Source organism: Haemorhous mexicanus, chromosome Z, assembly GCF_027477595.1.
Source record: "Haemorhous mexicanus isolate bHaeMex1 chromosome Z, bHaeMex1.pri, whole genome shotgun sequence".
In the NCBI taxonomy this organism is placed as follows: Eukaryota; Metazoa; Chordata; class Aves; order Passeriformes; family Fringillidae; genus Haemorhous; species Haemorhous mexicanus.
The window spans coordinates 77635035-77662677 of NC_082381.1; the positions used below are offsets into that span (position 1 = coordinate 77635035).

General features: G+C 35.2%; 1 protein-coding gene across 2 annotated transcripts in view; it reads right to left on the reverse strand.

The window, feature by feature from the left end:
• The window catches only part of WDR70 (WD repeat domain 70), a 132715-nt gene that overhangs the window by 85148 nt on the left and 19924 nt on the right, over nt 1–27643 (reverse strand). For both annotated transcript variants that reach the window (XM_059873411.1, XM_059873412.1), the window contains exons 6-9: nt 13429–13488; nt 8142–8275; nt 2834–2987; nt 1411–1487 (exon numbers count right to left, since the gene is read on the reverse strand). In XM_059873411.1, coding sequence (XP_059729394.1) covers nt 1411–1487; nt 2834–2987; nt 8142–8275; nt 13429–13488 — 425 coding nt within the window. The remainder of the gene's footprint in view (nt 1–1410; nt 1488–2833; nt 2988–8141; nt 8276–13428; nt 13489–27643) is intronic.

Here is a 27643-nt window from a genome sequence, read left to right on the forward strand (position 1 = left end):
ATGATCATTGTAGGTCCCTTCCAACTGGAACTATTCTTTTCAATTCTCATTCACAACTCCAATCTTAAGATAAATTACTGATTAAACTCTGGAGAGATTTTAGTTTCTGTTATTATTAAATTTCACGGACAGAATAGTGTGTTCAAGCCCTGTGGGGCAAATTAAGCAATACAAATTGTTTATTTTCACAGGTCATATCCAAATCCTTAAAAAGACTTGTCACTAGCATAAAGCACAATGCAATCACTTTAAAATACTTTTCTTGTAATTTCAGCCATGTAAGTGTCTGTGAAAAGGCAATTATGCAGCCATTTATAGTAGTGTTTATCTGGTTTTCTCTTACTTGTCCAGACCATTTTATTTCACAGCAATTCAAGTATCAGGAATGTACTGAGCGCATTTTTGCTATATTAGTTAGAGGACTTGATTAGACAGGAGAAAATTAGACAGTCTTCATAATTTATAGTATCTTAACTTGTTTTCAATGATCTACAAACTACTCAACCTAATAAAGAAACTGTACTAATGTCTAACTGCATTCAAAATATCAACAAACTGTCTAAAGTACTGATTCTAGCATTTAATAACAATTCCTATTATGGAAATAGTACCTCTGTGCCTAAAATCTGGAACAATATACAGTTTGCTCAAGTGTATTTTTAAAACTTAATTTCTCCATAAAGCACAATGTAGAATTGAGGCTTTTCTCCTTCTGACATGGTCTTATCAGAAACTGTGAATTTTCCCCTTTAAATAATATTTTCATGTACCCATTTGTTAAATCAGTAAGTCAGTCCCTTTTAGGCAAAAAAGAAAACAAACCATGTTGTTTAAAGAAATTGATAACTGAAGTCTTCTTTTTACAGTGGACCACTCTACAAATACATTAGTGGGGAAAATCAATCCTTACTGTCACTCTAGAGTAAAGGAGATAGCATATTTGGAACATCAGTAAAAAATCATCCATGAACCTGTTACTGACAGCTGCAGTAACTTAATTGACATTTTGCCATTTGATTCTAACCACAAAGATCAAGACTGTAACTTCAAATCTTCAATCTTCCTAGTGAATTCAGTTACATTGAGTTTCTCCACCGGAATTATTCTACTCCAAAGAATACTAGATAAAGTATAAATTTTGTCCAAGAATTTTTGTAAAAACAATTAACCAACAACTTTCATGAAATATTATTAAAAATTATTTTAAGTTACAGAACTAAAAAATATAAACAAAATACATTTATTAACTAGAGGCAAAACAAATATCACATTTGCTTCCAAGTCTCACTATATTAAGTAGTTACTAAAGATTAAAAAGAATTATATTTAAAGTAAATTAAGGCACAGTAAAACACAAGAGCTAAACAAGCCTCCCAAAATACAGTGTCAAAGACAGACCTCAATACTTACCCATCATTAGAACAAGTCAAAAATTCTTCCTTTATCTTTGGATGCCAACAGCCTGAATTGAGCATTGCTGTGTGACCCTAAAGAAATAAACATAGAGGTCTTAAAGGGACTTGTAAGCTGTCTTACAAGGCTTTACAACTTTTACTCCAAATCCTTCAAGTGAAATCACACTTGAAAGCTGAGGCACAAATTTGGGCCCTTCTGGCTGACTTCAGGATGATTCAACAGATTGTATGTACTCTATTCATTTCATCCTTGCTTATTTTCATCTCTGAATTAGAAAAACCCTTACATTCTTCTACTATTTTATTTTTTCCTTTCAGAAACAAGCATAGAATCACACTTCTTTTTCTCTTGGGAGAATTGTAATGCAGAGAAAGGATGAAACAACATACTTCACTGTAGGTATCACTACAGTGTCACGCAAACTTTTTCAAGCAACAGAAGAATAACAGAATTAACAGTAACAACAATACTGACACAATATGCCAGTGTCAGTCTACACTAGCCAGTGATCCCTCTGGAGAAAGCTGAGGAAACAGAATTTTAGAATCAAGAGGGGTTTAATCTCAGATGAGTTTTTCATAAAATACTAAATTTGCAAATTGACTAGTCAGTTGTTTTCCTTTAAGACAAAAATCCAGAAGGTGAGTGTTTCATGCAAAGTAAGCAATTACCATTATGATGACTATGAATAGAACTACATTAGTGGACTATATATTGTCCAGTTGGCTTTATTTCCTTGAAGTACAAGCACATGCTCACTGTCTACGTTCAAAGAGAAATTTGGAAACTACTCCTGTAACGCCGCAATGACTTCAGTTTGTTTTAGGCACAAATAAGGAGAGAAATACTGAAAAGTTAATGGGGCAATATAACAAATATTTTAGCATTTTGACTGTTGGACTACAGTATACTGGAATTCTAGACATTTACAAGAGAAAGAAAATCTAAATTATTTTTAAGCAAACTAGAACTAAAGCAGATGTTATTTGATGGTTTTATATATGTATCACCAGCCAAAAGAAGCAGTCATCTGACAAGAACAGCTTTAGGCAAAACAGCATTAAGCCTAGTTATCTGGCAATATACTTTACAAGAAAAAGGTAAATCAATTTTATCACCAGTCTGAGCTTTAGATTTTATCATTACTGTTTAGGCTTAAGCTATTTAAAAAACTGACCTGAATTTAAATAATCTAGGTTAACAGAAGCATTGTATCAAAGTTTGTGAAAATACAAAGGCAAAGTACAACAGAAAATACAAGGTCAAAACACAACCAACTGTGGTTGAAGCACTTCAGAACTATTAACGAGCCCTTCTTCATTTGCATTTTTAACTACCATTAAAAATATACACATTTTTGCTTAAGAGTCTTAAACTCACAGCATGCAAGTAAACAACTTCCAGCCCCTGACTTTACCTTTGTGTTTGTCATATCCACAATGTACTGGTCTCCCTTTATGCATTCCATTACTGGGAAGCCATCTCTGTCAAGAACTTTTGCCTGAGAATTACCAGAGACAACGAGAATGACATCTCCTGTGCTGCTATACTGTAAAGACTTGATTTGGTGACTATAAAGAAAGAAGTAGAAGAAGAAGAAAAGAAAAAAAAAAAAAAAAAAAAAAGGAGAAATAAAACATTTCAGTTAACGTTCCTGTAAACTTAAACTTACATTAAAACAAAAGTGTTAATGGTGAGAAACCACATTGCAGAAACAGACCTATACATATTCCTATCAGAGAGGCAGGAGACAAAAAATCTTTTACTAATGGAATAAAGTTTTTTATTCTGCTGTGTGTGTGCATATGTGTGTGTCATGTTTCTTTTAACCACATACAGCTTATCAAACACGTAAAATGTCATTTCTGGCAAACATAATTCTTTAAGAATGCTATTATAACTCCAATGGAAAAATAGTATGTGTCAGATTTAACTACCTAGAGATGAAAATTCTTTTTCATCTTCCCTAAAGTAGAATGTGGAATTACAGTAATCTATAAATTACTATAAAAGGATGTTGTAGTCATACATAAAACTTCATTGTACCTCACATATCAGGATATTAGTCATAGGTCAGCATTCTTGCATCTTTTTTTATGGTTGGGGCTTTAATTTCATCAAACTTTATCTTAAAGTTAAGTAATACCATCAGCCCTGGAAACATGACAATAGATAACCATCTGTCTAGTTTACTATGTCTTAGATAACTGCTCATTTGTTTTAACAGTGTTCTCACATACATGTTCCATTGATTGAGAAAACCTGCGGCAGAAACCATGGAATAATAATACCAAGATGACAGAGATGAACTGAAAGTGCAAAGCTGACTGATGAATGAAAAGCCCAATTCCAGCTTCAGCATACTCTCTCAGCATCTTGAATTATGAAATTTCATGGGTCTTGTTCTATGTGAAGCAGATATCCCTTTGATTCCCTCCCTATACTTCATTATAAGGATAGCAAAGAATGCAAAGCAGTCTATCCACTTCAAACCTGCCAGAATTTATAGCCCAGCACATTAATAGAATATGCAAAGTAACATTACTCTATGTTAATACTTCACCTCTGCCTCTAGATTAATCTCAAGTACAGGACCGGAACATATTTGCCAGCTAGATTTGGATTCTCGTGGCATCCAAAGTATTCTCAAAGAAATATCTTCTTATTGCTTAAGAACATTACTAAGTGCATTCAAATCCTAGCACCTTTCAGGAACTACCTTTTAACAGTTTCATTTAACATTTCCCATTAGTGAAGTTAACACTCAGATGACTAAAAAAACCAACTATGCAACTTGTAACTTAATATTTTAGCATTTCAGTTCTTATACAGTAGTGACTTGACATAATTTCCTGAGCAGTAGCTACTATCTATTAAATCTGTCCTCAAACCATGAGTTACTACATGAAACACTTGAAATATTGTAATGCTTACTTTAAAAGTTCTTCATTGATCATAGTAATGTAAACTAAGCCTAAGTTTCTTATTCAAAAAATGTTTGGCAAAACTGATTTCATTGCAATTCAAAAGCTAAAAATTGCTTCAAGCACCCTATTATGTAATACCAACGGGCAGCCAAATTGGACTGAGTATTGTAAGCTGATTTTTAATAGAAAGGAGACATTCAAATCTGTGAATTTCCAAAACAGATCACAGACAATGCCTGAATAAACATTCTGATCCTCAAGAGGAAAAAATTAATACTTTCTTAGAACAGAAGATGGCCAGCAACATTAAGCTCAGAGAAAACACTGAAAGAAATTACAGGAAACCCACAAGAGAAATAATATCTAAAGTCTAGAATACTCTCTGCAGACAGCTGATAAACCTAGACTAAAAAATACACCAGATTCAGTTTTTGCAAAAAAAAAAAAACACCTTAGGAATTAAAATTTTTTTCTCAGTTGTACTTCCAAGCTCTCTTGTCCTATCATATGATTCATTCACAAAATATTCCTGAGCCCCACCTGAGTACTGTATACAGATTGAATTACTCATTAAGTTATATTTCTCATACTCTAATGCTGAAAAATGGCAAAAGAAAACAGCCAACATCTCCAAAGCACAGGTTCATATTTTGCACTTTTCACTGTTGAAATGTAAGAATAAAAAGTAAACATTTAAAAATTAGACTAAAACATATTTTTCACTTGATGCATGTCTCATACATGAAAAGTATCTGACCACTAGGTAATAACTAACAGCTCGGAAGTAAAATCTGATTTCTGAAAGAATCCACAATACATAAACGCCCACAGAGTCTTCAGAAAAAACAAACAAACAAACAAACCGGTTTTCAGACACCAAAACACTAAAAGTCAAACTACAGTCATTAATAATATTAACACCGCATTGTTCATAATTCAAACAATGTCATCTCATTGCTTCTTAGTAGTTCTGTATCAGCATGTCTGATGATACAAAACTAAGCTGAAGAAAGCTTTTTCTTGTCTTAAAATTTCTCCTAGCAAGGAAAATCAACTGATTTTACAGCAACTAGCACAATGGAACATAACCAATAATTTATCAAATCAGTCATGTGAAAATACTAGCTTTAAAAAAAAGACTTCCATGACCATTACCTGAAGAACAAAAAACCTAAACCCATACCCTCTTGACTGTGCAATGTGACTTCTAAAATCTTGTCTAAAATTGCTGCTGTAAGTAGACTATTTGCAAAGTCGCAGAAGTTACCACTTTTCTGATGTTTACTGGAAAATGACCAAAAGTGAGGCTCTAGAAAGGCAGCTCTTTAAGAAAACATTTTTGGCTCTTATTAATGTTATAAGCAAAAGTCTTGGGAAACTTATAAAAACAGTTCCTTTTAATAGCATTAATCTGAGTAATTTTGGTTTAAAACTGCCAAATGTGCACAGCACTCTGTACCAGGACCTGCAGAACAGAGCTATATACATGGGTAGAATCATGACACACAAATATTTTCTACACATAACAGCTTTGCCTTACACTTCCTTTTGGCTTTAACACCAAGGTATGGCTTGAAAGTACTAGCTTTTTGTCAGGCTAGTTTTTTTTTTTTCACTTTACATCACAAATCCAAGGAGAAATTAACAGAGTAACCTGATATTATGCTACAAAATGGAGCCTTGACAATACAGAATTGATCTCAGGCTCCTTCGTTTTTACAATGAAATTAAATTTATGGCTCCAGATCTGGATTTCTGCTAACACCTAATGTTTCCATACCAGAACTCCACAGAATTCCTTGAAATTCAAGTCTGTAAATGCTAACTTCATAGTGAAAAAGTAATGTAAGAACATACATACACCTGGACACAAGTTATATATTCCACACAGTGTTCACCAGCTTGTCTCAATGTCAGCATGAAAGAACTTGAAGTTGAATCTTTCTACCAGACAGCGACATAGTTTCAGTATTGTTTAGAAAAAGATACAGAAGTTATATTTGAATAATAAGTTTTTTGAGCCCCCAAATTTAGTTCATTCATGACTTCATGAGACTTGCATCATAAGTGTAATTTCCAAACTTCACACCAGTCAAGTCTATTTTTAATATTACTTCATGTTTATGTTTTAAGTACTTTACTTATACATCAATGTACTCAAGTCACAAGAATTTCACCAAGAACATTTATATAAAAATACTTAGGAGATCCTTCCAACACACTAAATTAACAGTGTCAAGAATAACAAGTATTTTAAGTTTATATTTTACGATTAGTTTTTTCCTTAAAGGAGCTTACCAATTAATCTGCAAGCTATCCCTGAAATAAAGCATTAACATACATTCTACTTGTGGTTTTTATACAATGTTTATGTTTTACACCTTTATTAGCAAGTACAACTAAATTTGAATGCACTCTTCTCCTTAACTTGAAAATGCTTCATTAAAATAATTTCCTACTGTGGAAGTAAAGACTGTCAGCTCTTTCTGCTCAGTTATACCAGAGGAAGGACAATACCTGCTAACTAATCAGGTAAATGAAACTCATGCCAGAAAAATCTGAATTTCACTTTATATGTGAAAACATTTATTTATTTATTTATTTGTTCCCAAGTGGCATGTTTACTTAATTATGTTTTCAAAGTAAATTTATCATTTATCAGCTTATTATAAGAAGTCAAGGTCCCTCAAAGAGATTGGAATTGCATAATGCATTAAAGCACGCTTTTTATTTTTCCAGTTTTTCATACTTCAGACCAGCTGTAGAATCCCTTTCTGTTTTGCTCCTGTTGAGAATAACAGTCCTAACTTCTTCACATCTTTCATTATCTAGATTTTTGGCATATCTGTAGACAGTTATACGCATTCTAGCCTTCCAAACTGACCAAAACTCAGCTGTAGCTTTTTAAGATAGTAATGATTAAAAATAGACATTCTAAGTACGACTCACTCTGTGTATAATAAATTTCAATCCCTTTTTTAATCACACAAAAGTACCTTATAAACTGGACCACGTAAGCCAGAGATCAGAAAGTACCTTACTAAAACCACCGTGTTTTATTTTATGCAATATATTTTTCAGAAAGTTCAGTGTGCACTACTGTTGAAGGAGATCTGTATTCCAGTTCTCTGGAATAATTAAATGAACTCACTTAACTTACTTTTTAAATTACCAGTGAACAATATGGATAGTATGGAAAATAACTCTCTAAAAATGCTTCCTGCACTTTCTTTTCAGTTTGTATATATATAGAAACATAGAAATAAATGTAAATAAGGATATTTTTTCTTTAAAAAAGACAGTATTTCACACTATGTTGTTATTCAGCGATCACTGCAATGCAAAGGACCAGTACTTTTTGAAACAGTGGACTTCATGAAAATTAAATAAATCACCTTCCCTTCAGAAATCCTGGCAGGAACTAGAGACGCTCCCCACAAAGGGGTCAATTGTTTTAACTTGCTTCTTCTCTTAATTAGTTTTATGTAAGCAGAATACATATAGAAAGTGTATTCTAATAATGTCAGTAACAACTATGACAGTCAACTTGTCTTCCAGAGGTTCCTTTTCTGATGTGCTATTAACAATTGCATTGGCAAATCTACCTGTAGCTTTCTAAAAAGGGAAACTATGCAAGTCACTGCAACAAGCAGGAAAAGAAATAAGCAGCCATGTTCTTAAGTTCATATTCCTTGGTATTCAACAGCCTTTTAAATAAGCTGTCTTATGAGGCTATTGTGCATTCTACCAGGAGCTGAACATGAAACATTATGTGCAAAAGGCAGCCTTCATGCCTACCATTCACAAGGCTGGAGTGACCGAAAAGCTTGGAGAGAGGCATCCATTCCAGCAAAATCCCAAAATTTTACATCATAATCATATCCACCAGTTATCAAACGAGCACCTGAAGGATCCAACCCCAAAGCAGAAACCTGTGAAGGAAAAAAAAAATTATAATCATAATCATTCAAGTTTTTTATTTTTTCCACAATTCTTCAGGGTGTCACCAAAATATAAAACACCACTAATGTTAAAAAAAAAAAAAAAAAAAAACCCAAGCCTCAAACAACACAGTGCACTGGTTTCTTACTAAAATACCTTAGCTACATTTTCATTCTGAAATTTCAATACCTTGAATAAAGTTTTAAAGTACTTATGAAGTGCTAGTAAGAATGGAAGTTAACAATTACATCATCTGAATAAACTACTGAAGACAGCTGAGAAAAAAATAGTTTACAGTGTTTACTTCCTATTCATCTCATTGCAAAATGTGGCTAAGTGTTTCTATGAAGAAAATTGTACTCTAGACTTCTATCAAAAATACAAACAATATTTCCAGCAAGGTAACAAAATTATGTGTAACCAGTTCACCAGTTTAAGATTCTAAGTTCATTTAAGACAGCTCTTGTGCATATACACATGGCTTAGGTAAATTTCTCTTCTGAAAAAGGAAGAGAAGAATAAAATAGGGTATAAACTAGATTATTTTTTTCAAATCACAGATGTTAAAAATATACTACTGTAACAAAACAGGTCAAAACAACTTGTTAAAACCAATTTTTTTATATACAAAACCAGCTTCTCAGAGCTATTAGAAATTCTGAGGAAAGGATGCTTATGCTTATTAGTCTTATCTGTTATTCTCAAATCACAGATCAAGTAAAATGGAAATTTTACTGAAAATGTATTTTAATTCTTTATTTGAAGAACGGTAATGTTCTATAGTACAATGAATAGTATTTCATATACTAAAACAAACAGTAATGTTCAAATCACTACATGGAGAAATAAGGTAACAGAAGGCATTTCACTAGAAATTATATAAAATAATTATTTAAAATAATTTACCTTCAAAATTATTTCTTTTGCTTTCCACATTTGTGAAAATATTGTATTTACTACTATAGTTTCAAACATTAATATAATTTAGATACCAAGAGATTAATTCTCAAAAAATTAAGTTGTCTACATAAGAGAGCAATGAAAAGTTCTATCAAAAACCATAAAACTAGAGTATTTTTGGAATTACTCAAAATTACACCTAATTTGAAATGTTAAAATGCCTGAAGAAGTTTTCATTAAAAGATAAAATTCATATGGAATTCATGCTTACATTTTAATGGAGCCCATGGATAAAACCTAGACTATAACCAGCAGATTACTTTTAACAAAAACAAAACAAAACCATGGGTCATCCCACATTTATAAGATAGATAATCATCACATTAAAAAACCTTTCAGTAAGAAGAAAGATGGTAGTACTAGTACTAGTAGTAGTAATGATAATGGTAATGATGATGATAATGATAACATTCTATAAAATGTCAGTAAAAGCATTTGAAGAGATACACCAGAAAATTCTGAAGGAAAAAGAATTCACCAGGAATATTTGACTTATACAAAACCATGTGGAAAAAAACCCAATCAAACAAAAACACTGTATACAGAATAAGAGACAAAACCCCCTTCATTTCCAAGTGGAGGGTAACACCTGAGAATAATGTTGTGACTACAGGTTAGCAAAACCAAATTTCTTCAGGGAAGAAAAGAACTCAGGGAATTACTTTCAGATGTCTTAAACAGTACTAAAAATTCTAGATATGGATGTACAAAAATACCAAGAATTTTGCACAGAAGATGCTTACCTATATATATCTTCTTTACACGTATACATGAGAAGAACTGACAGGGACAATGATTTAATGCAGACACATAGTAATACCACCAAAAAAAAACTTGTCTCAAAGATATATCAGTCTACTACTGTACTTTTTCTTCAAAGCTTTAGTATACATCTATATACACTGTGTTATGGACACTTTTAAGACTTATATAAACTGTTGAATAGTTCCCACAGAAAATATCTTAAAGCATGGAAGCAAGTTCATGAAAAAAGTAACCTACAGAAAACAATTGTCTCAATAAAAACAGCCTGTATGAACGAAATTCATTCTTTAAGATCCACAATTTGCTTCCCTAGAATTTGGATTTCCTTACATGAAATAGTATGAGCTTCTTTTGAAATTTCTTTTTCCAGTATAATGGAGGAAAAGTTCACTTAGCTATTCCTTATCTTATCAAAGACAAATTTTCAGTCATCTCCTTCAGGTTACCACTACTGCTGACCAGCTCTGTGCTGGCCACTTTTTAAGCACCACCTCCTAAGGCAGGAACAGGCTATTCCCCAATGTTGGAAATCAAGCAGGTGAGGCAGAAGCCTGGCTTGGCTGAGCAGGGATTTTTCTCTTAGAAGTAAGGCAAAAAAGAAAGGTATATGCCCAGTGGAAGCGAAGTTGACATGGGAAGAATACAGAGATGCTGCTTACTACTTCAGGGAGAAAATCTGTGCAGGCAAAGCTCAGTTGGAGTTGAAGCTGCCCAGAAACATGGGGGAAAACAAGAACTTTTTTTTCAAGCACTTTAATGATTAAAGGCAGTGTAGAAATAATATCAGCCCATTACAGAATAAGGATGCACACTTCACAAAGAGGTCAGAGACAAAGCAGAGATGTTTAAAGCTTTCTTTGCCTCTGTCTTTTGACAGGGGGGGTCAAAACCATGACTGTGAAACTTATCAACTCCCAGCCAATCCTGAAATTGAGCAGCATCTGCTGGTCCAAGTGGATCCCTAAATCAGGCTATAGAGCCTGATGAGATTTATCTGAGAATCCTCGAATAGCTGGCTGATGTTATTCTAAAGCCTTTCTTGATGACTTTCAAACAGTCTTGGGAATCTGGAGAGGTCCCAGCTGACTGGAAACTGATGAAAGTGGTCCCAGTTTTCAAGAAGGGCAAGAAGGACAACACTGTCATCAGTTACTACCAGCATGGCCTCATGAGAGGAAAGCCTTGCTTATCAAATCTGTCTTCCTTTTAAAACAAGGTAAGCCATCCAGTTAGTCAACGGATGACAGCTGATGTGATCTTTTTGGATATAAGTAGTTTTTGGCTCTGTCTCTCACAGAGTCCTTCTTAATGAAATGTATTAGGAAAAGGTCCTTCACCCAGAGGGTGACTGGGCACTGGAAAAGGCTCCCCATGCAAGCTGTCACAGCAGCTGACAGAGTTCAAGAAGTGTCTGGACAATGCTCTTGGGTATATGGTGTGACTCTTGGGAATGGTGCAGTGCAGGGTCAGGAACTTGTCCATCTTTGTGAGTCACTTTCCAACTCAGAAAAGTCTGTGATCCTGTAACACAGGTACCTCACAGTACTTCAAATATACAATGCCCTAGTATAGCCAACTGTCTGAAAATAGTACTTTCAAGAAAACAAAAATAAAGCAGAAATGATGATTCTATTCACCAGGCAACTGACTCCTACATCTAAATGTTCTGCTGTAATTCAGAGCATTCACTTGCAGAAATCTCATGTGTTTCTAAAAAGAATACGCCCCTTTTACAACTTAAATGCCAACTCTGAACTCTAGCCATTTCATTCATGATTTCTGACATGCAGAAAAACTGGGCATCGCCAGATTAATCAGAACACTCAAGTGTTCTATTCAGTAACTACTGTATGAGGGGGCAGTTATGAAATATTACAAAGCACATATTTCATATTCTTTCTCATACCCACCTATATATAAAAAGTATGATGAGAAATAAAAAATATATATGAAGTTTCATTGGGAACAGTAATTCCTATTTCACTGTACAAGCAATACAGCTGGGAAATTCATCAGTTTTCTGGGAAGACTCTCCTGCTTGGGAAGTCTTTCCTGAGATTTCTCAGCTGCACAGGAATAGAGTCATCATCAAATCCACATTCACTAGATTGAAGAGGTACAGATGGGATATATAAGCTTAGCTGAAATACAGTACACTGTATGAACATAATGAGAAGACTGTATTTAAAAACATTGGGGCAAAGCACCAAAATCAAGATATTAAGTTATTCCCATCTTTATGTGTCTAAGGCCAGGGGTAAATGGTTTCACTGTTCTAAAACAAACCAAAAAAAAACCAAAAAAACAAAAAACCAAAAAATAGCCCTTCTACAGAAGAGGTTTTTTTTCAATATGTTTAATTTACTGCACCCAGTCTAATCCAGCTGTGCTATATATATCCCACATTACAATTCACCTCTGTTCAAGGTGATGACAGCTCCATTCTCCTGCAGTCAAAATATCTCAGAAGTCTTCCAGAACTGTAACTTCCACTTTACAAGGCCTTTTAGTTAGAAATAACATGAGCTTACTCTTTAAGAAGCCATGAAAAGATTTACTGGTTTAATATAGAGAAAAGTAAATCAAAAAAATTTACCTAACAAAGTCTGTTAGGATGTGTTTTCAAGGAACATACTGCAGAAGCAGTTACTGTCACATGTAAAATGGGAAACTGATTTGCACTAGCACGCTACTCTGCAAAACCTAGTATCCATATAAATTAATATGCAAAGCAGTTGCATGCACTCTGTGTAGAAAAATCCACTCTATTTTGTTTAGTGTTGTGCAATGCATCTTTTACAGGTCAATCAGCCCACAAAACCAATTTTATTTATATTGGAAGATGTGATTATACAGAGTTAGAAATATATAGAGCAAAAAAGGCTACTTCCAAGTTTGACTGTGGGTCTTTAAAAGAAAGCAAAGGAGCAGTAGTGGAGATAAAAACTAGAAAAGATGCAGTCAAAGACAAGGAAGAACAAGATCTCAAAAAATTGAGAATGGTGTATAAAAGGCACTAAAAGACTGAAGTAAAACTAAGTCCTTAGCTGCAAAGAAGTTGTTTGCAATAATATTGTCCTTTAAACCCATGACCAAAGAAAGGTCTATATTAGACCCATGTCTACATATTTGGAAGGTCTATCCTAGAAGAAAAACTCTTGACAGTTACAGAGAACTACTTGATGAAAATGAGACTAGAGTTGAGTCAAATGGAGCCATATTTAGGCTATTACAAGAAATTGAAGAGGTAGTCATGAAAAACACTTTCAAGGGCACTAAGAAAAGAGACCAACTAAAATAACACATCAAGGAAAAAATCTGCTTCTTGAACTTTAGCTGATAAGTATTTGTTAACCTATTTCACAGACTAGCACAGTTCTAGAAAAGCACGAAGGGTTGAAAACATGTTATCACTTACTGTCTTTGTTCCATGCTGGAGTGTAATTTCATGAGAATCTGGGATTTTCTTGACAGGGTTCTGGAAAAAAAGAAAATTCACCTCTGTGAAAACAGTGCTATCCCCAAAAAGACACTAATGCAATATATATGTTAAAGTAAGAAGGCTTCCATCACCCCAGTTGTAACATAAGGAGAAGAAATGGGAAAATCATAAACCAGAGACTGATTTCATATTTTTATTTGCATGAATAGACTCCCAAAAATATGATAAATAATTGTTTTTAAAACATTATACCATCTTAAGACTAAAAAATGAAATTATTTCTTTTTTTTTCTCTTTGGAAGATATTCGTTCACACAGAAAGAAATGTATTGGAAGTACTCAAGTACTTTTGAGCAACTTCCTACAAAGGTCAGTGAATCATTACCCTCAAAATGCTTCTTTATCTGGCACCACACCAGTTTCCTAAAACAGACACTATCTATCCTCTTGATGCCTGACATCTTTGCTACAATTTTCTGTTGCTGAGTATAATTTTAAAATAATTTTAGGCACACTCTATACTACACATTAAATCTCCTGTCTTATCCATCTCTGCCAATCCCTTCACTATTTTTCAGGCTTCACAGAAATGTCTCTATAGCATCAGGCTGATTACCTCCATACTTTTTAAATCGTCTTTATCAGTTCAATCTTTTATTTCTCAGCTAAAACCGAAACTTTCATTATCTTTGGTTTAGCCACACCTACACTTCTTCTAACTTTATTTAAACTACAAGGGAGTACACTTAGATTAGACATTATTCTTTACTTTCAGGATTGTTAGGCACTGGCACAGGTTGCCCAGAGAAGCTGTGGATGTTTCATTTCTGGAAATGTTCCAGGCCGTGTTGGATGATGCTCTGAGCAACTCAGTCTAGTGGAAGGTGCTTCTGCCCATGGCAGAGGGATTGAAATGAGATGGTCCTTAAGGGGGGAGGGCATGAAGGCTGTGCATGTGCTTTCATAATTTGTCTTCCAGAGCAACCACTTTGCTCACTGAAGCCCAACTGGGAAGCAGCAAGACATCCCCTGCTAATGGGAAGTAGAGAATAAATCCTCTGCTTTCCCTTGTTTCCATGTGAAGACTTCACTTTTATTTCATTAAGCTGCCTTTATCTTGACCCATGTGATTTTTTTTCCATCTTCCTCTCTTCTTCGGCTCCATCCTGCTGAGGATGGGAGTGATACAGCAGCATGGTGGGCACCTGGCATCCAGCCAAGGTCAGCCTATCACAAAATAACAGTAAAGGTTTACCAATAACTATACGTGACATCCTAAAAGGTACAGCCCACATAGAACCAAAGTGGCACTTTCACAGATTCTGTGGTTTAGGAGCTGAGAAGCAGTTGTAGCTCAAAATTCCCAAGCAAAGCTGTGATTATGAAAATGAACATATTGTTCAACTGACACTATAAAGCACACAGACAAAGGTATAATTATAATACAAATTAAGTTTTCAATGCTCCATCATTCCCTACACTATAAACTGATATTTGCTGTTCGTGAGATGTAAAAAAGTGCTCAACAGCCATTGCCTGCACTTGTTATCCAAGCACATTCCATAAAAACCAAAGTGTGAAAAGCAAACAGTTTCCAAGATTCACTCACAACAGCCATCACACACAATAAAAATGTATTATATTTGTGAATCAAAGGTTTTCACAGAAACCATTGCTGCATTCTTACCTTAATCACTGCCAGGTTGCTTCTCTTATTGGATTATTATAGAGTTCTCCATTTCATGTAACTTACCACAAAGGCAGGTATGGTATAGCTATATTGTGTCAGCACTGAATTTAATTTTCAGAGGGTATCTTAACTTTGAGAGGTCTTTGAGTAAGTCAAAGAAAAAAATAATTTTTTAATAAACAAAATTATCTGGACAAATTTACTTTATTTTAATTGCTAGCTCCCTCAGGCGACAATAATTAAATTCCCCATTTTATGACAAGAGTGAAGCACTAACATGAAAACATTTACACCACACTCACGTTGAACAGTATTCTGGCTACTCATTCTAGGGAAGAAAAACAGACAGGAATATATTCTGCCACCTGATAAATCAAACATTCTGAGCCTAAAAGTCAGACACTTGGCGACTGCTACTGGTGCTAAGCTCTGCTGGGTCCAAGGGATGCCTGACAGTTAAAGTAACTGTTTAGACTATTCAAAACAAAAAATTAAGATAACAACATCCAGGAACGTATCTTGGCATAACATCTTCAAATTAGCTAAATATTTACAGAAAACCAAGGTGGCTTATTCTATTTTAGTTAACCATGTACTTCCTAAAAAACTCAGAATGCTGTATCTCTAATGTGCAACAGCACATGCTTATATGCACACAACTACCAGCACTACTGCACTTTTCCAGTTATTACACTCCAAAGAATAATGAATGCCATAAAATCCTTTTTTTTCACCCTTCAAAAGTTAAATATAGCTAATACATTTATGCCGATTTTAACATCTGGATATCATGTATACTGGAATATTACTGTAAGTGTGAAAAAATTGACAAGATAGAGTTTGCCTGAAGTGTACCTGCACTTCCAGGACTTCAGCTGCTGCTTGGATTTCAGATGTTAATTTTACACAAACTGATGACATGATTTCACAAATACTGTTCTGCAAAATTTGTATAGCAATTAAAACTACAAGAGAAAATCTTTACAGGATTTCCAGGGTGTTTTTGTTGTTGCTGTTGTTATTTTCTTTTAAAGCCTGTGAGGAAAAGATAGTATTTTAAATTTCTGCTTCAGCAGAAATGGAGGAAAATAGTTATGGTGTTGACATATCTCCTAATACTTTTACAAAAATTCTCAATTCCCTGGCTGACATAAGATTAATACATATTAAATCTGTGAAATACAGTATTCTACAAGTTCACAGTTTTTTCTCAAAATGAACAGTCTTGCCTTAAAGCAATTTCTGCAAAGGGGACACTGCAAATCAGCATCACATCTGCAGTATGAAGTTTCAATTTTTTGAGGGAATTCCAGCCCTAGTTGAGTGTTATACTCCTGTGCCTAACAACAATCTTCTATTTACTGCACCACTGTCAGTAAATATTGTGGATTTTTTCCCTTGCTCCTTTTGGGAGCCTTCTTATTCTCAAACAAGACTCAGAAAATATGCCACTAGCAACCAGAGGCTGAAACTCGATTAGTCTCCCCAGAATGTCTTGAGAAAAATCAAAGACAAAACCAAAAAATCAAATAAACCAAAATTACTCACTTTTTCATGGCCTAACCAGAGAAGGGGAAAATGACACATTTACACCTAAAAGAAGCTCTACTGTTCTGTTTCCAGAGATATATATAAATGGAAATTATATTGTATGAGAGAGACTTGCAAACTATAGGTAATCTTTCATGCATCAGGCTCTTAAATAGGAACTTTTCTAGGTACCTACAATACTATAATTTACAGAGAAAAACCACTTATTTTTTCTCTGTGTTTGCAACTGCCTTCTTTGAGAACCTCAAGATCATATGCTGCCTTGGAAAAAAATCTGGATAGCTCCTTTGTTCTCATTTCTCTCCTGAAACATTGGTTTCCTGAAAACCTGAAAAGACTATTATTTGTGAGAGCAGACCTATGGCATAGCATGAAGAAAAAAATGCAAAACTACAGCTGGTTGAACAAAAAGGTGAGCACTTTCCATCTTGAGCAAGATAAAAGGTTAAAGCTGGTTTGCCTACTACCTACTTTAAATATCTTTAAGAGAGTCTTTAAATTGATCAGGGAGCTGAAGCACTTCTCTTGTGAGGACAGGCTGGGAGCATTGCTCAGCCTGGAGAAGAGAATGCCCTGGGGGAATATTATTCCTGTATCTGAAGGGGGCCTCAAAAAAGCTGGAGAGACTTAGCATTAGGACAAAGGGGAATAGGTTTAAACTGAGAAAGTTTAGGTTTAGGTTAGGTTAGATATTAGTTTAGGTTTAGGTTAGATATTACAAAGAAATTCTTTCCTGTGAGGGTGGTGAGGTACTAGCACAGGTTGCTGAGCGAAGCTGTGGATGCCCCGTCCCTGAAGTTTTCAAGACCATGCCTGGATGGGGCACTGAGCAACCTGGTTTAGTTGCAGGGACATTGGTCTTTAAGGTCCCTTTCAATGCAAACAATTCAATAATTCTAAGTGATTCTACTATACTAAAAACACCCTTCTGCTCCAAGTGTACACTCACCCTGCTCTTTTGGGTCTCTGGTTTGATATACTCCACAAGGATGATGTTGTCTGTTCCTGATGGGCAGGAATGATGAGAAGGAGGCAAGAGCTACACAGATATTTCTCCATTTCTGGTGAAAATACAGGTTTTGCACAAGTATCACAGAGGTGGTCTGACACAGATGATTACTGCCTTATTTGAAGACAGATGGAAATGACTGGAATACTAAATGGACAACTGGAATAGCTGGTTCAAGTGGAAAGGGAACAACAAACCCTAGCAACAAAGGGTGATGCAAGTACCACCATCTACATAAGAACTTAAGTCCCCACAAAAAAGGTCCCCTGCAGTAGGCCATGTTTTAATCATTCAAATCTCAGGCCTTCTGGCAATTAAGAAAAAAGGACTTCCTATTTTGTGCCTTTTGTTTAAATACATAATGTTCATGTTTTCTTGCAAGTTTTTTAAAACTTATTCTCTTTCCATCCAAAATTACTGATTTGTATGGAAAAGCATGTTTGGAAAAGTATGTCACACTGCTGAGGGGCAAGGTGAGGAGTGCAGGAAAATTTGAGACCCTTTGAAAGACTTTTATTTTGTACACCAGCATACAGACTGACAGTGCTGAAATCTGCCTTGTGATCGGATACTAGCAAATTTATCCCTCTGCTATTTTCTTCAGCAAAGCATTCAAAACCGTAAGTGCAATTAATAAAGTTAATCAAGATGACAGGAAAGAGTTAAAAAGAGAAATGTAATATCTTCTTATAAAAATGTTCATACTGTAAATTATGTTACGTATTGAAAGAGAAAGCTCTTAAAACATTTTTAGGACAAAAAATATGGGCAGACAACTCATCAACAATCACAACAGAAAGGATGGGATATCTGACACAGTAATTCCCAAACCAGACATTCCCAGGTACAACAACACAAGCTCTTCACAAAACCATGGAATGGTCAGTGTTGGAAGGGACCTCTGGAGATCATCCAGTCCAACCCTCCTGCCAAGGCAGGGTCACCTGGAGCAGGTGACACAGGAATTCAGCCAGCTTTTGAATATCTCCAGAGAGGGAGACTCCATGGACAGCCTGTAATGTTTGGACAGATAAAATACCACAGAAAACCAGTGAATTCTGGAGAAAAGCCCCTGTTTATTGTGACCACCAAAGAAATCTGGTCCAAATGCCGCAGTATCTAGGCACAACCATATGTTAATATGAATAGCAGAAGGCTTCAACTCATGCTTGTCTGTATCAAAATGCGTTTGGTTTACAGGTCAAGTATTCTCTCTCACACATCACTTAAAATACAACCTAAATTCTTTTTTTCAATGTAAAGAAGTTCTAGAAGTCCATAAAACTTCAGAGGGGGACACTCGCATAACCTTCTTGCATTAGAATTAACCTCAGGCCCACAAAAAAGCAGTTTTTTCTCTTCTATCTCACATCCAACTTCAATATGCAAGTGAAGGAAATTAAGAGACTATTTTAGTGATGATGAACAGAGAGAACAGAACCCTGTTCTGTTCTTCAATATTAAGTCTGAAACATTATTTGAAGAAAGATAAAAGGAGGTTAAGGGGAGTATTTCACAAATCTGGAAGAAAACATCCCTCATTCTTCTTTCCAAACTAGATAAATGTTTTCAGCTGTTAGGCACCCAGATGAATTTTCCATGACAGCAGTGAAAGGTGAAGGCAGTAGTAAGTGTTCTAATTTATTTTTTCTGTTCTTTTTTAAACCCGTTTTTCAAACAAACACACAGTGATGTCATGTGTTGTTCCACAATCATGCACTGATTAAAACCACACTACTTGTAAAAAGGGCAGGTTTACCAAGTCACAATTTTTCACTCTTTTCCTCTGTAAATTAAACTGAAAATAAACGTGCAAGATATACACTAAGGTTGCACAAGTAAACACTCAAGAGAAAGACAAAGTATGAAAAACTACAATATGAGAGATGGGCAAGCTGCTGTTGCACAAACTGCCCACAAACTTCCATGCAGAAGGAAGCATACAGATTTGAAAGGACATTTCAACAACTTTTAATTTCCTCTCTTTTAGGTTAGAACTGACAGATGTGTTCTCATGAAAACTTGTATGTTATTAAACTCAGCTTGGCCCAGATTCATATAATCTGAGTTTCTAAATATGATACATCTAAATATGGAAACAACTTTCTTAAGTCTTCCTAGACAGTGTTCAAAAAAAAAAAGTAAATATATAAAGAAGAAGAATCAGGGTACCAAAAAACCAAAATTATTTTGAACCTCTCCTCTTCATAAATTATTCAGGAAAGTGCAAAGCATCTGAATTCCTAGCATAGGTTCCTTGATTAAATTGGATTAATCAGGGCATGATTGTCTGTATTATCTAAATTTCTGGTCTGAAGACAAAGGAAAACATTCTGGAAAACAGGAGGATGCATGCAAACACTGGTATGTATTATCTTGACTGCATTCCTACAAAACACCCAAAATACCCATTACTCATGGAAAAACACAGATAACTATAACTGCATGAAGAATGCAGAAAACCTTCAAAATTAACAGAAATATCTGAAGGGCCCTAAAAAATGATACTGTTCCCAGTTCCCAGCCTTTAATTTAGGTAAGTCAAAACAGCACAGAATATTTACATCTTGAATTTTAAGTGTAGGAAGATCAAGATGTTATTCTTTCCTTTAGTGAACTAAGAGATACTGCTTCAGTATGCACTCAAGAATTAAAAGGTGCTTTAAATAGATGAACTTCCTTTCAAATACCAACAGGAAGTAAATTTAATTATTCAACATGGAAATAGTACTGTGGCTAGTTTCTCCCAACATCATCTAATTCACAGATTCGTATAATTTTTCTCTTATGATCTGAACCTAAGTGTTTTGTCAGGTACAACCAGTAAGGAAAAAGACCTTAGATTAAATCTTTACTCCAACATGACTGCCTAAAAGTAATAAATTTCTATTGTTATTATAGAACAGACACAATATATTTTATCAGATGTTGAGTCAAATGGTAACTTACAGACTGTGCTATGACACAACTGGTAACATGAATTATCTCTCCCCTTCCCTTTCATGCCACTACCTGCACATCCCTTTCTGAAAAGACTCCAATGACTTAGCAGTTTAGGAAAGGTATTACAAATAGAATCTCAGCATGTTTGCAAGAACCATTTTTAGAGATAAACATCATACTTATGAAATACAGCAAAAAGCCTGCTTGATCTGTCTTCTGGGGGCTACTTTTAGACACATTTCAGGAGGCTGCTATTTTTCATCTAGATTCCAAAATCTCATTCAGATAAATTTCTAAATTTGCAACAAGCCTTTGATTTATGAAGTCATGGTTTATATTAAATTAATAATTATGACCTGCCTGTTCTCACAATGTATACCAAAGAAATTCTCTTGAGCCTTTTCTAAAACAAGTTAAAATCATCAAAAAAACTGATTTAAATCCAAAATTGCCATTAAAGTTTCCTCTGCAGGAAGACAGGTTTACTTAAGCTGAGTATTCCAGTTACATTCCACTCATATAACCACCTACCTGTTTCATCATTATCTTCTCAGCTTCAAATGGGTATAAATACTTCAAATTTGCTGAAATTATATGTACAACTGCCACATACCACCAAAAAGCACCCCCATGTTCAGTCAAGCCACTGTCTTACTACAAGAAAAAAATACAAAACATTACTGCTACCTGCCATGTTAGGAATGAAAAAAATCTCTAGCATTTTCAGTCAGGCATATCCTTTATTAAGGTCATTCTTTAGAGCTGAACACAGCACTTTGTTTTAACATAATGGAATACTTTCATTTACTCTGCAACAGTGAAACAACTCACACAACCACAGATCAGCTGACAATGAGGGGAAATAAAACAAACTCTGAAAGCTCTGTTCAGGCTGGTAGGTTTCCAAACCATAGCTTAACTATGAAATCAGAAAGGACAAATAATTGTGAACTTTTAATTTTAAGTCTTTGGAGTAAAAGTGCCAAATGCTTAGTTCAGATGGGAACAGGCATTCACCTATTTTATAGTCATCTTGTTTATAATTTTGTACCACAGAGTCTATGTGGGATTTCTACCACAAGGAACATGCCATAAAAGACACCCATGAAAGAATCCAAAACCAAAACATAGGATGCACAACCAGACTGAACATTTGTTAATGCATAACATTTTTCAGCCTGCTAGCCAGTTCACTTAATTATTTACATTAAACCTGCTCCAAAACATCCCTTGTCTAAACTACACAGACACTTTATCATTACCACCATTTGGCAAACTTTAGGGAATAAAGAGCATGAAGTTCTTTCACCTGACTCACAAGATGAACCATGAACACTTAGGTGTTTTTCACTCTTTAAAATAGCTTTACTGTTCTCTAGACCTAACCACTGTCAAAATAGAAGTACTTATGAAGTATCCTACAATTCAGAAATATGTACAAAGTTAAACATGTTTTTTTTAAAAAATATTCCTCCCCTCTATATACTTTAAAAGTCAAAAATACTACTAAGCCTTTGTAATTCATGCAGCAAAACCCAATTTTAGTTACATGCACTTCTATGGAAGTATATTAAAATTACATATGCAGCACAATAAGTATTAAAGCTTCTTTTGAAAATTGTGTAACCACTGAAATTAAGTCCATCAACAGCAATACAATCCTGGGCTCATCAAAACTTAAAAAAACAATGCAACCAATATATAATAAATATTTGGAATTACTATCTAAAACAGTAATGCTACTACTACAACTGAAATAAAATCCATTTTTCCTCTTATCAAAAAAGAGCCTTATTTAAAAAGCTCATTTTGAGACTTTTGGTGAACATGTTAGCATAGAATTTCATAATCAGGATAATACAACCTCTATACCAGTATAATGGCAACCTCATTAGCAAGTCACCTCTTTTAAATTGTGTTTTAATGATGAAAATTAAAACAATACACCATTAGTGTAGACCAATCCTTGATCTTTAATTGTGCTATTTATTTGACTTCTACATACCTCAGTTTCCTCATCTGAAAAAATAGGAATAAATAACACCTATTTCAAGGAATCTGCTATAAGGTTTTCAGCAATAATAGTGAAGTTTTTCACATTCCCCAGCGGCCCTGTTTGTTTTAGCAAATACACTACCTTCAGCAAACTAAACCACTGCAGCTCGAGAGAGAGATGTCCACAGACTCCATTTTTCAACAGTTCTACAGCTGTTATTGTGAAACATGTTCATTCAAAAGTTTACTCCAGGATCTTGAGACAGAAACGCATGTGTAACAACCCACCTAGTGACAATGACTGCAGTTGTCCACAAATTTACCAAATAATTGGAGTAATGAATTAAAAGTATATGTGTGTGTGTTTGTTGTCAGCCAGTCATGTGAAGAAGATCTGCAACACAGGGTGAAGGTAGGGGGACAAGGGTTAAAAATTACAGCATGTCTCTGTTACTGCAGGAAGGAAGAACAATTTCCTATGTAGCTTCCACAGCTGGTTCCAATTCCATTACTGTTTCGATTACTGATTCTCCCATGCCACCCATAAATTACCTTCAAAACATTAACATTTAAGCTCTCTTATAGCAGCACAATTTTATGTAATGTGACATGAGGATAAATTGCTAAGTGACTTTATGCATCTGGAAAGAGGAAAAGATACATTTATATTACATGGACTTGAGGTCCATGCTTGGTAGAAACACACCTTCCTTCATGCTTCACTCAGGTATATTCTGTTATCTAAAGCTTATGGCAGAAGAATGCAGTGCATTAGGACCAGATTATCTACCTCTTATTGCTAAAATGGTTGTAATACCTAACAACACTGCAATACTTTTTAAGATATTCAAGTGAAGTACTAAGCACTAGGTTAGAAATGGTAACCAGTTTGAATATCCTAGCTTTATCTGGAATCATAAAGCAAATAATTATAAAATATTGTGTGTAACAATTATGAAACATGCTTGTCTTCTGTGCATTGTTATGGTGTATTTTACTACAGTACCAATATATGTTGAAAACCCTCCAGCATATTGTACCAAAAAATACTGATTTCCGTATAGGTAATGCAGTGAAAAATCCAAATGATTACAATTAAACCTGACAGGACACACAACTAGACAGAAAGACACTGATTTCTACAAAGCAATCACACTTAACTGTTCAGTATGGCTCAGCTCTGGGTCATTCAGGAAAGGAGCAAATACCTCAACACAGCTTTCAGTGGAATGTCACCCATGTTAAATCCAGCATTTATTATAGACATTCTTTAAGGAGCCTGAAGCATACGAGTACACAGAAGCAATGCTTTCACTTTTTAACCCAGACTAACATAAAGATCCATTGTCTTGACAACATGAACTGTTGTGCACAGAAAAAGAACACAAAAAGTCAACATCATAACTACCTGAAATACCTCATTTTAGATTTTTACAGACATTATTTAAGATCTCAAACATCTTTTTTCCTTCCTTCCTAACAGATAAAAAGCATAGATTAGATACAGCCTGTGATATCTCTCCTTATTCAACAGGTTTCTTGATCTTTAGAAGGAGTTGCACACGATACTCCATACTATACAAAGATTACTTGAGTTACAGAAAAAATCTTCCTTTTACAATCTAAAGCTTAAATTTGGATTATATGATTCAAATGAAATTGCTATTACTTGTATATATAATAAACTTTTTAATCTATCTGAAATGGATTAACAACAATATGCATCTTCAACTTGGTCGTAACAGACAGTTACCATTTTTAGCTCATACCAATCTAGTACAAAGATGGCAGCTTCAGATATTCAGATGAAACTCTACAATTACTTTTTTTCAAGAGTCAGGAAAGAAAAGCACAGTCCATAGATATAAAGAACTCCATATTCCAGGCCAGATATCTACTACACATCTGCTGTAAAATTTTCAATATGAAAATTGCTTTTGTGCTTGTATGTTTTAAATAGGTTAAAATGCCCCACCTTGCAGGTGTGCTATGCTGATACTCCAATAAGTATAGTGTGTTTGTTCATTGAGCTGCTCAGATTCCACTAAGACAGAAATCATTATTAATGCCAATTACTTACAAACAATCATTGAATAGTTTATGTTGATAGGGACCTGTAAAGGTCACCTAGTCCAATGCCCCCCTTCAATCAACAGGGATTTTTCAACTAGGTCACATTGCACAGACCTCTGTTCAACTTGGACTTGAATTCTGCTTCCTGGGTTGGGGCACGTACCATCTCTCTCTGGGTAACCTGTTCCAGTATTTTACAGGCCACAGCATAAAAAACCTTGTATCTAAGCTAAATCAACCCTCTTTTAGCTCAATGTCATGACCCCTTGCTCAGTAACTACAGGCCCTGCTAAAATGTTAGTCCCCATCTTTCTTGTGGGGCTCCTTTGGGTACTGAAAGGCTGCAGGAAGTGTCTTCTCTTCAGGTCCCAATTCTTTCAGCCTTTTCATCACATGAGAGGTGCTGCAGCCCTCTAAGCATCTTTGTGGCCCTTCCCTGGACTCACTCTGAAAGGTCCCTGTCCTTATTTTCTATGCTGGGAGCCCAGAGCTGGATGCAGTGCTCCAGGTAGATCTCACCAGAGCAGAACAGAGGGGCAGAATCCCCTCCCTCCTCTGCTGCCCGCAGGACTCTGGATGCAGCCCAGGGTTTTGGGACTGCAAGCACACATTGCCAAGTCATTTCCAGCTTTTCATTCCCAAGTTCTTCCTGGCAGGGTTGCTCTCCATGCTTTTGTCCTCCAGGGATGTAAAAACAAATTAAAAACCCTCCAAAAAGGGGGAAAAAATAACAAGCTTTGTGTATAATGCTTATGTTACAAGTGCAGTCTTGATGTTGTGAAGAAAACAGATCCATGGTATTTCATACCTCCTGGCTGACTGATTGGTGAGGTTCCTAGGGAATTCATGATTCCATAACTACTGTTTCCATTAAAAAAGCAAGCTCTGTCTATAAAAATCCTCTAGCAGATCTTCCTCTGTAATAAGCAAGTCCAACATTCTATTCTATTGAAAAAGAAACAAAAGTACAAATTATGCCAAAAAACGTGCGTGAGAGAAGCACAGAGTTTATAAACACTTACTGGCTTTTCACAGGAAAATCTGAAGTGGTGGGTGGGAACATATGACCCATAAAATAATCTGAATCAAATGCAGTCCAAGATTTTTTGCTCATATTTGTTCAAATTCCCTGTTATGGACATATTCCAGACAACTAATAAGGAAGCCAAAACAAGGATTCCCAATTTTGCATAGTTGCTGCAATTGGGAAGAAGTTAACTCCTGTTTCTGGAATTCATTCTGTAAGCCCAAATTCTTCACATTAACCTCATGTTTGACATCCCCCTTGAATGTGTGATCCACTAAATGACATGGTTTAGTTCTGAAACTAATACTATCTCACATAACACCTCCTGCTGTCCCAAACTTGACTGTTAGGCCTGTTAAGACCTTACATTTCACCTCTTGGGAGCCATACAAAATGGACAGTAGATATGCTTCTGAAAAAAACTGTTTCACAGTGAGTTTTTCAATGCCATTATTCTGTTTACAGAAAAATTGCAAAGTAAAGGTCATTTGAGGGCACTTTTCTTTACATGCTTGCTTTCAGAATTTACCTGGCCTTCCATATCATATATTTCAGATACTCTGGATCCTCAGTTCATTTAGCTACCACAAGTAACATGAAGTCTGAGACAGCAAAAATAGAGAGCTGTGTAGAGAATGATGGCAACCCCTTGTCTTTAGATTCTTCTCATGATATCTGATAAACCACCACAGAAAGGAAGCAACTGCCTTCATTTTATTTAGTGAGTAAAATTACGGAGTTTAGTATTCACTACATAAATGAATTCTTTTAGAAATGACTGTGTAGGACAATCTGTTAAAATGGGAAACCTTTTAAAATGCAGAAACCCTGACACTGGGTAAATTCCTCCTACCTGTGAACCACTTACCCTTATTTCAGTGTAATACAGAATTAAGGAAATGGAGAAAGCAAAAGAATCCTGCTTTAAAAACAAAATCATCAATTTGAGACAAGCAGGTACAAAAACTATTAAAACCCACTACAAGTTACTCATGTATTCTGAAATCATCACAGTCACTATGATACCGAACAATTCCAGTAGCATGGACCATAGGTGAGGGAACAAGCTAGAAAGAGTGAGCAAATACATATAAATAGATTTTTGCAGCTGGTTGTGGATATCAAAGACTTACAAGTATCTATTAATACTGACAGGGACTGAGCAGATAGAACTTGCACTATTAAAATTTTGCACAATAAAGGGAGTAGAAGAGTTCTGGCTAAGACACTGGAATTTTTCATAAGGTTATGCATTTGCTCCAAATGATATTTACTGTTCTAGTGTCCACAAACTTGCACTTAAAGAACTCAAATAACCAAGAAGCTATAATATGAACTGCACACAATTTAACCCATCCACCCCGAAGGATGAAAGACCTGACATGACCTTCTTAGAACTTGTAATTACAACAAGGTATGGCATGTTAAGCCTCATGCTTATACAGTAAGCCCTTCTCACTGTAAAAGTGCCAAGCTGAGAGATTACTGTCAGTGTGCCTCCTGCATGCCTTTTTAGCTAGAAGAATGGCACACAGCAAGGTCAAGCAGTGCATTGTCAGGGGCTGCCACACAGTATTTTCGAAGCGTCTACAAAACCTAAAGCTGGGTTGTTTTCTTTGATAAAAGATGAGCTGTTAGAGATTAAAGATAAATTACATATTATTTATTCAACTTATTTCAAATAGAAACATTCTGCATGTTTGGATTCTCATCAGCTCCTGGCCTGCAAGACAAACTTCCTAACACAGAAAGCCTACCAATGATCTTTCTCTAAGATGATCTAGGCTCAATCACTCCTGATTTAATTTTCTTTATCTACAAAAACTTCAATACCTAAAAGGAGCTTTGAACCAGAAACAAAGCAAGTTCTAGGAAACTTCAGTTACTGGGAAATTTTCCTGAC